The following is a 14,553-nucleotide window of genomic DNA, read 5'->3' as shown; positions in this document are numbered from 1 at the left end:
CCACACCCCACTCCCCTCCCCCCATCTCCACCCCATCACCACCCCCCCACCCCACTCCCCTCCCCCCATCTCCACCCCACTCCCCTCCCCCACCACACCCCACTCCCTTCCCTCAATCTCCACCCCACATCCCTCCCCCCATCTCCACCCCACTCCCCTCCCCCACCCCACCCCACTCCCCTCCCCCCAACTCCACCCCATCACCACCCCCACCCCACTCCCCTCCCCCCCCCCTCCACCCCCCAACCCCGCCATGTCCACGGAGGACGACTTCTACCTGTTCACGAACGGCTCAGTGCCGGGCCCGTGGGACGGCCCGCAGTACCACATCGCCCCCCCGTGGGCGTTCTACCTGCAGACGGCGTTCATGGGCGCCGTGTTCGCCGTGGGGACGCCGCTGAACGCGGTGGTGCTGTGGGTCACGGTGCGCTACAAACGGCTGCGGCAGCCGCTCAACTACATCCTGGTCAACATCTCGGCCAGCGGCTTCGTGTCCTGCGTGCTCAGCGTCTTCGTCGTGTTCGTGGCCAGCGCCCGCGGGTACTTCGTGTTCGGGAAGAGGGTCTGCGAGCTCGAGGCCTTCGTCGGCACCACCGGCGGTACGGGGCGGGGCGGGGTGGGGTGACCCCATGGGGTTGGTCAGGGGGGGTGGACCCCATAGAGTTGGTTGGGGGGTGGTCGAACCCATAGGGTTGGTTGGGGGGTGGTGGACCCCATAGGGTTGGTTGGGGGGTGGTAGACCCCATAGGGTTGGTAGGGTCGTGGAAGACCCCATAGGGTTGGTTGGGTGGTGGTCGAACCCATAGGGTTGACCCCATAGGGCTGGTTGGGGGGTGGTGGACCCCATAGGGTTGGTTGGGTGGTGGTTGACCCCATAGGGTTGGTAGGGTCGTGGAAGACCCCATAGGGTTGGTTGGGTGGTGGTCGAACCCATAGGGTTGGTTGGGGGGTGGTGGACCCATAGGGTTGACCCCATAGGGCTGGTTGGGTGGTGGTTGACCCCATAGGGTTGGTAGGGTCGTGGAAGACCCCATAGGGTTGGTAGGGTCGTGGAAGACCCCATAGGGTTGGTTGGGTGGTGGTCGAACCCATAGGGTTGACACCATAGGGTTGGTTGGAGGGTGGTGGAGCCCATAGGGTTGGTTGGAAGGTGGTTGACCCCATAGGGTTCACTCCATAGGGTTGGTTTGGTGGTGGTTGACCCCATAGGGTTGGTTGGGGGGTGGTGGAGCCCATAGGGTTGGTCGGGGGGTGGATGACCCCATAGGGTTGGTTGGGGGGTGGATGACCCCATAGAGTTGGTTTGGGGGTGTTGACCCCATAGGGTTGGTCGGGGGGTGGATGACCCCATAGAGTTGGTTGGGTGGTCAATGACCCCATAGGGTTGGTTGGGGGGTGGATGACCCCATAGAGTTGGTTGGGAGGTGGATGACCCCATAAGGGCACTTCGTGTTCGGGAAGACGGTCTGCGAGCTCGAGGCCTTCGTCGGCACCACCGGCGGTACGGGGCGGGGCGGGGTGGGGTGACCCCATGGGGTTGGTCAGGGGGGGTGGACCCCATAGGGTTGGTTGGGGGGTGGTAGACCCCATAGGGTTGGTAGGGTCGTGGAAGACCCCACAGGGTTGGTTGGGTGGTGGTTGACCCCATAGGGTTGGTTGGGTGGTGGTGGACCCCATAGAGTTGGTTGGAGGGTGGATGACCCCATAGAGTTGGTTGGGAGGTGGATGACCCTATAAGGGCACTTTGTGTTCGGGAAGAGGGTCTGCGAGCTCGAGGCCTTCGTCGGCACCACCAGCGGTACGGGGCGGGGCGGGGTGGGGTGACCCCATAGGGTTGGTTGGGGGGTGGTTGACCCCATAGGGTTCACTCCATAGGGTTGGTTTGATGGTGGTTGACCCCATAGGGTTGGTTGGGGGGTGGTTGACCCCATAGAGTTGGTTGGGGGGTGGATGACCCCATAGAGTTGGTTGGGAGGTGGATGACCCCATAAGGGCACTTCGTGTTCGGGAAGAGGGTCTGCGAGCTCGAGGCCTTCGTCGGCACCACCGGCGGTACGGGGCGGGGCGGGGTGGGGTGACCCCATGGGGTTGGTTGGGGGGGGTGGACCCCATAGGGTTCACTCCATAGGGTTGGTTTGGTGGTGGTTGACTCCATAGGGTTGGTTGGGGGGTGGTTGACCCCATAGGGTTCACTCCATAGGGTTGGTTTGGTGGTGGTTGACCCCATAGGGTTGGTTGGGGGGTGGTTGACCCCATAGGGTTCACTCCATAGGGTTGGTTTGGTGGTGGTTGACCCCATAGGGTTGGTTGGGGGGTGGTTGACCCCATAGGGTTCACTCCATAGGATTGGTTTGATGGTGGTTGACTCCATAGGGTTGGTTGGGGGTGGTTGACCCCATAGGGTTCACTCCATAGGGTTGGTTGGGGGGTGGTGGACCCCATAGGGTTGGTCGGGGGGTGGATGACCCCATAGGGTTGGTTGGTTGGGTGGTTGACCCCATACGGTTGGTTGGGTGGTGGTTGACCTCATAGGGTTGGTTGGGGGGTGGTCGAACCCATAGGGTTGACCCCATAGGGCTGGTTGGGGGGTGGTGGACCCCATAGGGTTGGTTGGGGGGTGGTTGACCCCATAGGGTTCACTCCATAGGATTGGTTTGATGGTGGTTGACTCCATAGGGTTGGTTGGGGGGTGGTTGACCCCATAGGGTTCACTCCATAGGGTTGGTTTGGTGGTGGTTGACCCCATAGGGTTGGTTGGGTGGTGGATGACCCCATAGAGTTGGTTGGGTGATAGTAGACCCCATAGGGTTGGTCAGGGGGTGGATGACCCCATAGAGTTGGTTGGGGGGTGGTTGACCCCATAGGGTTGGTTGGAGGGTGGTTGACCCCATAGAGTTGGTTGGGAGGTGGATGACCCTATAAGGGCACTTTGTGTTCGGGAAGAGGGTCTGCGAGCTCGAGGCCTTCGTCGGCACCACCGGCGGTACGGGGCGGGGCGGGGTGGGGTGACCCCATAGGGTTGGTTGGGGGGTGGTTGACCCCATAGGGTTCACTCCATAGGGTTGGTTTGATGGTGGTTGACCCCATAGGGTTGGTTGGAGGGTGGTTGACCCCATAGGGTTGGTTGGGGGGTGGATGACCCCATAGAGTTGGTTGGGAGGTGGATGACCCTATAAGGGCACTTTGTGTTCGGGAAGAGGGTCTGCGAGCTCGAGGCCTTCGTCGGCACCACCGGCGGTACGGGGCGGGGCGGGGTGGGGTGACCCCATAGGGTTGGTTGGGGGGTGGTTGACCCCATAGGGTTCACTCCATAGGGTTGGTTTGATGGTGGTTGACCCCATAGGGTTGGTTGGGGGGTGGTTGACCCCATAGAGTTGGTTGGGGGGTGGATGACCCCATAGAGTTGGTTGGGAGGTGGATGACCCCATAAGGGCACTTCGTGTTCGGGAAGAGGGTCTGCGAGCTCGAGGCCTTCGTCGGCACCACCGGCGGTACGGGGCGGGGCGGGGTGGGGTGACCCCATGGGGTTGGTTGGGGGGGGTGGACCCCATAGGGTTGGTTGGGGGGTGGTAGACCCCATAGGGTTGGTAGGGTCGTGGAAGACCCCATAGGGTTGGTTGGGTGGTGGTCGAACCCATAGGGTTGACCCCATAGGGCTGGTTGGGGGGTGGTGGACCCCATAGGGTTGGTTGGGTGGTGGATGACCCCATAGAGTTGGTTGGGAGGTGGATGACCCCATAGGGTTGGTCGGGGGGTGGTCGAACCCATAGGGTTGACCCCATAGGGCTGGTTGGGGGGTGGTGGACCCCATAGGGTTGGTTGGGTGGTGGATGACCCCATAGAGTTGGTTGGGAGGTGGATGACCCCATAGGGTTGGTCGGGGGGTGGATGACCCCATAGAGTTGGTTGGGAGGTGGATGACCCCATAAGGGCACTTCGTGTTCGGGAAGAGGGTCTGCGAGCTCGAGGCCTTCGTCGGCACCACCGGCGGTACGGGGCGGGGCGGGGGTGGGGTGACCCCATGGGGTTGGTTGGGGGGGGTGGAGCCCATGGGGTTGATCCCATAGGGTTGGTTGGGGGGTGGTAGACCCCATAGGGTTGGACGGGTGGTGGTGGACCCCATAGGGTTGGTCGGGGGGTGGATGACCCCATAGAGTTGGTTGGGTGGTCAATGACCCCATAGGGTTGGTTGGGGGGTGGATGACCCCATAGAGTTGGTTGGGTGGTCAATGACCCCATAGGGTTGGTTGGGGGGTGGATGACCCCATAGAGTTGGTTGGGGGGTGGATGACCCCATAGAGTTGGTTGGGAGGTGGATGACCCTATAAGGGCACTTTGTGTTCGGGAAGAGGGTCTGCGAGCTCGAGGCCTTCGTCGGCACCACCGGCGGTACGGGGCGGGGCGGGGTGGGGTGACCCCATAGGGTTGGTTGGGGGGTGGTTGACCCCATAGGGTTCACTCCATAGGGTTGGTTTGATGGTGGTTGACCCCATAGGGTTGGTTGGGGGGTGGTTGACCCCATAGAGTTGGTTGGGGGGTGGATGACCCCATAGAGTTGGTTGGGAGGTGGATGACCCCATAAGGGCACTTCGTGTTCGGGAAGAGGGTCTGCGAGCTCGAGGCCTTCGTCGGCACCACCGGCGGTACGGGGCGGGGCGGGGTGGGGTGACCCCATGGGGTTGGTTGGGGGGGGTGGACCCCATAGGGTTGGTTGGGGGGTGGTAGACCCCATAGGGTTGGTAGGGTCGTGGAAGACCCCATAGGGTTGGTTGGGTGGTGGTCGAACCCATAGGGTTGACCCCATAGGGCTGGTTGGGGGGTGGTGGACCCCATAGGGTTGGTTGGGTGGTGGATGACCCCATAGAGTTGGTTGGGAGGTGGATGACCCCATAGGGTTGGTCGGGGGGTGGTCGAACCCATAGGGTTGACCCATAGGGCTGGTTGGGGGGTGGTGGACCCCATAGGGTTGGTTGGGTGGTGGATGACCCCATAGAGTTGGTTGGGAGGTGGATGACCCCATAGGGTTGGTCGGGGGGTGGATGACCCCATAGAGTTGGTTGGGAGGTGGATGACCCCATAAGGGCACTTCGTGTTCGGGAAGAGGGTCTGCGAGCTCGAGGCCTTCGTCGGCACCACCGGCGGTACGGGGCGGGGTGGGGTGGGGTGACCCCATGGGGTTGGTTGGGGGGGGTGGAGCCCATGGGGTTGATCCCATAGGGTTGGTTGGGGGGTGGTAGACCCCATAGGGTTGGACGGGTGGTGGTGGACCCCATAGGGTTGGTCGGGGGGTGGATGACCCCATAGAGTTGGTTGGGTGGTCAATGACCCCATAGGGTTGGTTGGGGGGTGGATGACCCCATAGAGTTGGTTGGGTGGTCAATGACCCCATAGGGTTGGTTGGGGGGTGGATGACCCCATAGAGTTGGTTGGGTGGTCAATGACCCCATAGGGTTGGTTGGGGGTGGATGACCCCATAGAGTTGGTTGGGGGGTGGATGACCCCATAGAGTTGGTTGGGAGGTGGATGACCCTATAAGGGCACTTCGTGTTCGGGAAGAGGGTCTGCGAGCTCGAGGCCTTCGTCGGCACCACCGGCGGTACGGGGCGGGGCGGGGTGGGTGACCCCATAGGGTTGGTTGGGGGGGGTGGACCCCATAGGGTTCACTCCATAGGATTGGTTTGGTGGTGGTTGACTCCATAGGGTTGGTTGGGGGGTGGTTGACCCCATAGGGTTCACTCCATAGGGTTGGTTGGGGGGTGGTTGACCCCATAGAGTTGGTTGGGAGGTGGATGACCCCATAAGGGCACTTCGTGTTCGGGAAGAGGGTCTGCGAGCTCGAGGCCTTCGTCGGCACCACCGGCGGTACGGGGCGGGGCGGGGTGGGGTGACCCCATGGGGTTGGTTGGGGGGGGTGGACCCCATAGGGTTCACTCCATAGAGATGGTTTGGTGGTGGTTGACCGCATAGAGTTGGCTGGGGGGTGGTGGACCCCACAGGGTTGGACGGGTGGTGGTTGACCTCATAGGGTTGGTTGGGGGGTGGTTGAACCCATAGGGTTGACCCCATAGGGCTGGTTGGGGGGTGGTGGACCCCATAGGGTTGGTTGGGGGGTGGTTGACCCCATAGGGTTCACTCCATAGGGTTGGTTTGGTGGTGGTTGACCCCATAGGGTTGGTTGGGTGGTGGATGACCCCATAGAGTTGGTTGGGTGATAGTAGACCCCATAGGGTTGGTCAGGGGGTGGATGACCCCATAGAGTTGGTTGGGGGGTGGTTGACCCCATAGGGTTGGTTGGAGGGTGGTTGACCCCATAGGGTTGGTTGGAGGGTGGTTGACCCCATAGAGTTGGTTGGGAGGTGGATGACCCTATAAGGGCACTTTGTGTTCGGGAAGAGGGTCTGCGAGCTCGAGGCCTTCGTCGGCACCACCGGCGGTACGGGGCGGGGCGGGGTGGGGTGACCCCATGGGGTTGGTCAGGGGGGGTGGACCCCATAGAGTTGATCCCATAGGGCTGGTCAGGTGGTGGTGGACCCATAGGGTTGGTTGGGTGGTGGTCGAAGCCATAGGGTTGACCCCATAGGGCTGGTTGGGGGGTGGTGGACCCCATAGAGTTGGTTGGGTGATGGTTGACCCCATAGGGTTGGTTGGGGGGTGGCTCTCTGTCCCATATAGGGCTGGTGACCGGCTGGTCCCATATAGGGCTGTGTGTCCCATATAGGGCTGTGTGTCCCATATAGGGCTGGTGACCGGCTGGTCCCATATAGGGCTGTGTGTCCCATATAGGGCTGGTGACCGGCTGGTCCCATATAGGGCTGTGTGTCCCATATAGGGCTGTGTGTCCCATATAGGGCTGGTGACCGGCTGGTCCCATATAGGGCTGTGTGTCCCATATAGGGCTGTGTGTCCCATATAGGGCTGGTGACCGGCTGGTCCCATATAGGGCTGTGTGTCCCATATAGGGCTGGTGACCGGCTGGTCCCATATAGGGCTGTGTGTCCCATATAGGGCTATGTGTCCCATATAGGGCTGGTGACCGGCTGGTCCCATATAGGGCTGTGTGTCCCATATAGGGCTGTGTGTCCCATATAGGGCTGGTGACCGGCTGGTCCCATATAGGGCTGTGTGTCCCATATAGGGCTGGTGACCGGCTGGTCCCATATAGGGCTGTGTGTCCCATATAGGGCTGTGTGTCCCATATAGGGCTGGTGACCGGCTGGTCCCATATAGGGCTGTGTGTCCCATATAGGGCTGTGTGTCCCATATAGGGCTGGTGACCGGCTGGTCCCATATAGGGCTGTGTGTCCCATATAGGGCTGTGTGTCCCAACTAGGGCTGTGTGTCCCATATAGGGCTGGTGACCGGCTGGTCCCATATAGGGCTGTGTGTCCCATATAGGGCTGGTGACCGGCTGGTCCCATATAGGGCTGTGTGTCCCATATAGGGCTGTGTGTCCCATATAGGGCTGGTGACCGGCTGGTCCCAACTAGGGCTGTGTGTCCCATATAGGGCTGGTGACCGGCTGGTCCCATATAGGGCTGTGTGTCCCATATAGGGCTGGTGACCGGCTGGTCCATATAGGGCTGTGTGTCCCATATAGGGCTGGTGACCGGCTGGTCCCATATAGGGCTGTGTGTCCCATATAGGGCTGGTGACCGGCTGGTCCCATATAGGGCCGTGTGTCCCATATAGGGCTGTGTGTCCCATATAGGGCTGGTGACCGGCTGGTCCCATATAGGGCTGTGTGTCCCATATAGGGCTGTGTGTCCCATATAGGGCTGTGTGTCCCATATAGGGCTGGTGACCGGCTGGTCCCATATAGGGCTGTGTGTCCCATATAGGGCTGTGTGTCCCATATAGGGCTGGTGACCGGCTGGTCCCATATAGGGCTGTGTGTCCCATATAGGGCTGGTGACTGGCTGGTCCCATATAGGGCTGTGTGTCCCATATAGGGCTGTGTGTCCCATATAGGGCTGGTGACCGGCTGGTCCCATATAGGGCTGTGTGTCCCATATAGGGCTGTGTGTCCCATATAGGGCTGGTGACCGGCTGGTCCCATATAGGGCTGTGTGTCCCATATAGGGCTGTGTGTCCCAACTAGGGCTGTGTGTCCCATATAGGGCTGGTGACCGGCTGGTCCCATATAGGGCTGTGTGTCCCATATAGGGCTGGTGACCGGCTGGTCCCATATAGGGCTGTGTGTCCCATATAGGGCTGTGTGTCCCATATAGGGCTGGTGACCGGCTGGTCCCATATAGGGCTGTGTGTCCCATATAGGGCTGGTGACCGGCTGGTCCCATATAGGGCTGTGTGTCCCATATAGGGCTGTGTGTCCCATATAGGGCTGGTGACCGGCTGGTCCCATATAGGGCTGTGTGTCCCATATAGGGCTGGTGACCGGCTGGTCCCATATAGGGCTGTGTGTCCATATAGGGCTGTGTGTCCCATATAGGGCTGTGTGTCCCATATAGGGCTGGTGACCGGCTGGTCCCATATAGGGCTGTGTGTCCCATATAGGGCTGTGTGTCCCATATAGGGCTGGTGACCGGCTGGTCCCATATAGGGCTGTGTGTCCCATATAGGGCTGTGTGTCCCATATAGGGCTGGTGACCGGCTAGTCCCATATAGGGCTGTGTGTCCCATATAGGGCTGGTGACCGGCTGGTCCCATATAGGGCTGTGTGTCCCATATAGGGCTGTGTGTCCCATATAGGGCTGGTGACCGGCTGGTCCCATATAGGGCTGTGTGTCCCATATAGGGCTGTGTGTCCCAACTAGGGCTGTGTGTCCCATATAGGGCTGATGACCGGCTGGTCCCATATAGGGCTGTGTGTCCCATATAGGGCTGGTGACCGGCTGGTCCCATATAGGGCTGTGTGTCCCATATAGGGCTGTGTGTCCCATATAGGGCTGGTGACCGGCTGGTCCCATATAGGGCTGTGTGTCCCATATAGGGCTGGTGACCGGCTGGTCCCAACTAGGGCTGTGTGTCCCATATAGGGCTGTGTGTCCCATATAGGGCTGGTGACCGGCTGGTCCCAACTAGGGCTGTGTGTCCCATATAGGGCTGGTGACCGGCTGGTCCCATATAGGGCTGTGTGTCCCATATAGGGCTGGTGACCGGCTGGTCCCATATAGGGCTGTGTGTCCCATATAGGGCTGTGTGTCCCATATAGGGCTGGTGACCGGCTGGTCCCATATAGGGCTGTGTGTCCCATATAGGGCTGTGTGTCCCATATAGGGCTGTGTGTCCCATATAGGGCTGGTGACCGGCTGGTCCCATATAGGGCTGTGTGTCCCATATAGGGCTGTGTGTCCCATATAGGGCTGGTGACCGGCTGGTCCCATATAGGGCTGTGTGTCCCATATAGGGCTGTGTGTCCCATATAGGGCTGTGTGTCCCATATAGGGCTGGTGACCGGCTGGTCCCATATAGGGCTGTGTGTCCCATATAGGGCTGTGTGTCCCATATAGGGCTGTGTGTCCCATATAGGGCTGGTGACCGGCTGGTCCCATATAGGGCTGTGTGTCCCATATAGGGCTGGTGACCGGCTGGTCCCATATAGGGCTGTGTGTCCCATATAGGGCTGTGTGTCCCATATAGGGCTGGTGACCGGCTGGTCCCATATAGGGCTGTGTGTCCCATATAGGGCTGTGTGTCCCATATAGGGCTGGTGACCGGCTGGTCCCAACTAGGGCTGTGTGTCCCATATAGGGCTGGTGACCGGCTGGTCCCATATAGGGCTGTGTGTCCCATATAGGGCTGGTGACCGGCTGGTCCCATATAGGGCTGTGTGTCCCATATAGGGCTGTGTGTCCCATATAGGGCTGTGTGTCCCATATAGGGCTGGTGACCGGCTGGTCCCATATAGGGCTGTGTGTCCCATATAGGGCTGTGTGTCCCATATAGGGCTGGTGACCGGCTGGTCCCATATAGGGCTGTGTGTCCCATATAGGGCTGGTGACCGGCTGGTCCCATATAGGGCTGTGTGTCCCATATAGGGCTGTGTGTCCCATATAGGGCTGGTGACCGGCTGGTCCCATATAGGGCTGTGTGTCCCATATAGGGCTGTGTGTCCCAACTAGGGCTGTGTGTCCCATATAGGGCTGGTGACCGGCTGGTCCCATATAGGGCTGTGTGTCCCATATAGGGCTGGTGACCGGCTGGTCCCATATAGGGCTGTGTGTCCCATATAGGGCTGTGTGTCCCATATAGGGCTGGTGACCGGCTGGTCCCATATAGGGCTGTGTGTCCCATATAGGGCTGGTGACCGGCTGGTCCCATATAGGGCTGTGTGTCCCATATAGGGCTGTGTGTCCCATATAGGGCTGGTGACCGGCTGGTCCCATATAGGGCTGTGTGTCCCATATAGGGCTGGTGACCGGCTGGTCCCATATAGGGCTGTGTGTCCCATATAGGGCTGTGTGTCCCATATAGGGCTGTGTGTCCCATATAGGGCTGGTGACCGGCTGGTCCCATATAGGGCTGTGTGTCCCATATAGGGCTGTGTGTCCCATATAGGGCTGGTGACCGGCTGGTCCCATATAGGGCTGTGTGTCCCATATAGGGCTGTGTGTCCCATATAGGGCTGGTGACCGGCTGGTCCCATATAGGGCTGTGTGTCCCATATAGGGCTGTGTGTCCCAACTAGGGCTGTGTGTCCCATATAGGGCTGATGACCGGCTGGTCCCATATAGGGCTGTGTGTCCCATATAGGGCTGGTGACCGGCTGGTCCCATATAGGGCTGTGTGTCCCATATAGGGCTGTGTGTCCCATATAGGGCTGGTGACCGGCTGGTCCCATATAGGGCTGTGTGTCCCATATAGGGCTGGTGACCGGCTGGTCCCATATAGGGCTGTGTGTCCCATATAGGGCTGTGTGTCCCATATAGGGCTGGTGACCGGCTGGTCCCAACTAGGGCTGTGTGTCCCATATAGGGCTGGTGACCGGCTGGTCCCATATAGGGCTGTGTGTCCCATATAGGGCTGGTGACCGGCTGGTCCCATATAGGGCTGTGTGTCCCATATAGGGCTGTGTGTCCCATATAGGGCTGGTGACCGGCTGGTCCCATATAGGGCTGTGTGTCCCATATAGGGCTGTGTGTCCCATATAGGGCTGTGTGTCCCATATAGGGCTGGTGACCGGCTGGTCCCATATAGGGCTGTGTGTCCCATATAGGGCTGTGTGTCCCATATAGGGCTGGTGACCGGCTGGTCCCATATAGGGCTGTGTGTCCCATATAGGGCTGTGTGTCCCATATAGGGCTGTGTGTCCCATATAGGGCTGGTGACCGGCTGGTCCCATATAGGGCTGTGTGTCCCATATAGGGCTGTGTGTCCCAACTAGGGCTGTGTGTCCCATATAGGGCTGGTGACCGGCTGGTCCCATATAGGGCTGTGTGTCCCATATAGGGCTGGTGACCGGCTGGTCCCATATAGGGCTGTGTGTCCCATATAGGGCTGTGTGTCCCATATAGGGCTGGTGACCGGCTGGTCCCAACTAGGGCTGTGTGTCCCATATAGGGCTGGTGACCGGCTGGTCCCAACTAGGGCTGTGTGTCCCATATAGGGCTGTGTGTCCCATATAGGGCTGGTGACCGGCTGGTCCCAACTAGGGCTGTGTGTCCCATATAGGGCTGGTGACCGGCTGGTCCCATATAGGGCTGTGTGTCCCATATAGGGCTGTGTGTCCCATATAGGGCTGTGTGTCCCATATAGGGCTGGTGACCGGCTGGTCCCATATAGGGCTGTGTGTCCCATATAGGGCTGTGTGTCCCATATAGGGCTGTGTGTCCCATATAGGGCTGGTGACCGGCTGGTCCCATATAGGGCTGTGTGTCCCATATAGGGCTGTGTGTCCCATATAGGGCTGGTGACCGGCTGGTCCCATATAGGGCTGTGTGTCCCATATAGGGCTGGTGACCGGCTGGTCCCATATAGGGCTGTGTGTCCCATATAGGGCTGTGTGTCCCATATAGGGCTGTGTGTCCCATATAGGGCTGGTGACCGGCTGGTCCCATATAGGGCTGTGTGTCCCATATAGGGCTGTGTGTCCCATATAGGGCTGGTGACCGGCTGGTCCCATATAGGGCTGTGTGTCCCATATAGGGCTGGTGACCGGCTGGTCCCATATAGGGCTGTGTGTCCCATATAGGGCTGTGTGTCCCATATAGGGCTGTGTGTCCCATATAGGGCTGGTGACCGGCTGGTCCCATATAGGGCTGTGTGTCCCATATAGGGCTGTGTGTCCCATATAGGGCTGTGTGTCCCATATAGGGCTGGTGACCGGCTGGTCCCATATAGGGCTGTGTGTCCCATATAGGGCTGGTGACCGGCTGGTCCCATATAGGGCTGTGTGTCCCATATAGGGCTGTGTGTCCCATATAGGGCTGTGTGTCCCATATAGGGCTGGTGACCGGCTGGTCCCATATAGGGCTGTGTGTCCCATATAGGGCTGTGTGTCCCATATAGGGCTGGTGACCGGCTGGTCCCATATAGGGCTGTGTGTCCCATATAGGGCTGGTGACCGGCTGGTCCCATATAGGGCTGTGTGTCCCATATAGGGCTGTGTGTCCCATATAGGGCTGTGTGTCCCATATAGGGCTGGTGACCGGCTGGTCCCATATAGGGCTGTGTGTCCCATATAGGGCTGTGTGTCCCATATAGGGCTGGTGACCGGCTGGTCCCATATAGGGCTGTGTGTCCCATATAGGGCTGGTGACCGGCTGGTCCCATATAGGGCTGTGTGTCCCATATAGGGCTGTGTGTCCCATATAGGGCTGTGTGTCCCATATAGGGCTGGTGACCGGCTGGTCCCATATAGGGCTGTGTGTCCCATATAGGGCTGTGTGTCCCATATAGGGCTGTGTGTCCCATATAGGGCTGGTGACCGGCTGGTCCCATATAGGGCTGTGTGTCCCATATAGGGCTGGTGACCGGCTGGTCCCATATAGGGCTGTGTGTCCCATATAGGGCTGTGTGTCCCATATAGGGCTGTGTGTCCCATATAGGGCTGGTGACCGGCTGGTCCCATATAGGGCTGTGTGTCCCATATAGGGCTGGTGACCGGCTGGTCCCTGGCGTTCCTGGCGTTCGAGCGCTACATCGTTATCTGTAAACCCTTCGGCAATTTCCGCTTCAGTTCGCGCCACGCGCTGCTCGTGGTCGTGGCCACGTGGGTCATCGGCGTCGGCGTCGGACTGCCGCCCTTCTTCGGATGGAGCCGGTGCGGGGGGGGGGAGGGGCGGGAATGTGGGGCGGGGGGGGGGGGTTATTGGGGGATGGGGGAGGGAATAGGGGGGCTATGGGGGGGGTAATGATCGGCTATGGGTGGTAATGGGGGATATGGGGGGTAATGGGGGATGTGGGGGGTAATGGGGGGGTAATGGGGGGATATGGGGAGTAATGGGGGGATATGGGGGGGTTATGGGGAGGAAATGGGGGGATATGGGGGGTAATGGGGGGATATGGGGGGTAATGGGGGGATATGGGGGGGTTATGGGGAGGAAATGGGGGGATATGGGGGGTAATGGGGGGATATGGGGAGTAATGGGGGGATATGGGGGGGTAATGGGGGGATATGGCGGCAATGGGGGGATATGGGGGGTTAATGGGGGGATATGGGGGGTAATGGGGGGATATGGGGGGTAATGGGGGGATATGTGGGGGTAATGGGGGGATATGGGGGGTAATGGGGGGATATGGGGGGTAATGGGGGATATGGGGGGTAATGGGGGGATATGGGGGGGTTATGGGGAGGAAATGGGGGGATATGGGGGGTAATGGGGGATATGGGGCGTAATGGGGGATATGGGGGGTAATGGGGGGATATGGGGGGTAATGGGGGGATATGGGGGGGTTATGGGGAGGAAATGGGGGGTTATGGGGGGTAATGGGGGGATATGGGGTTAATGGGTGGATATGGGGGGTAATGGGGGGATATGGGGGGGTTATGGGGAGGAAATGGGGGGATATGGGGGGTAATGGGGGGATATGGGGGGTAATGGGGGGATATGGGGGGTAATGGGGGGATATGGGGGGGTTATGGGGAGGAAGTGGGGGGTTATGGGGGGTAATGGGGGGATATGGGGCGTAATGGGGGATATGGGGGGTAATGGGGGGATATGGGGGGTAATGGGGGGATATGGGGTTAATGGGGGATATGGGGGGTAATGGGGGATATGGGGGGGTTATGGGGAGGAAATGGGGGGTTATGGGGGGTAATGGGGGGATATGGGGGGTAATGGGGGGATATGGGGGGGTATTGGGGAGATATGAGGGGGTAATGGGGGGATATGGGGCGTAATGGGGGATATGGGGGGTAATGGGGGGATATGGGGGGTAATGGGGGGATATGGGGGTAATGGGGGGATATGGGGGGTAATGGGGATATGGGGGCTAATGTGAGGATATGTGGGGTAATGGGGGGCTATTGGGGGTAATGGGGGGATATGGGGGGTAATGGGGGGATATGGGGGGTACTGGGGGGTAATGGGAGATATGAGGGGTAATGGGGGGTAATGGGGGGATATGGGGGGATATGGGGGTAATGGGGGA

At 59.8% G+C, this 14,553-nt stretch overlaps 1 protein-coding gene across 1 annotated transcript; it reads left to right on the top strand.

Annotated features, from left to right (window-relative positions):
- Positions 1–253: 253 nt before the first annotated feature.
- LOC136049790 (violet-sensitive opsin) lies at positions 254–13,222 on the top strand (the record flags this gene model as incomplete). The annotated part of the gene is made up of 2 exons (XM_065738283.1): positions 254–599; positions 13,054–13,222. Coding segments are annotated over exons 1-2 (515 nt in total), but the record flags the coding sequence as incomplete, so codon positions are not given.
- Positions 13,223–14,553: the final 1,331 nt, after the last annotated feature.

The sequence above is a fragment of the Cyrtonyx montezumae genome, unplaced genomic scaffold (assembly GCF_038088225.1).
Source record: "Cyrtonyx montezumae isolate F1298 unplaced genomic scaffold, pur_monq_1.0 scaffold_217, whole genome shotgun sequence".
NCBI classification, from domain to species: domain Eukaryota; kingdom Metazoa; phylum Chordata; class Aves; order Galliformes; family Odontophoridae; genus Cyrtonyx; species Cyrtonyx montezumae.
The sequence above is the reverse complement of the archived record's forward strand: the minus strand, read 5'-3'. Positions and strand labels throughout refer to the sequence as shown.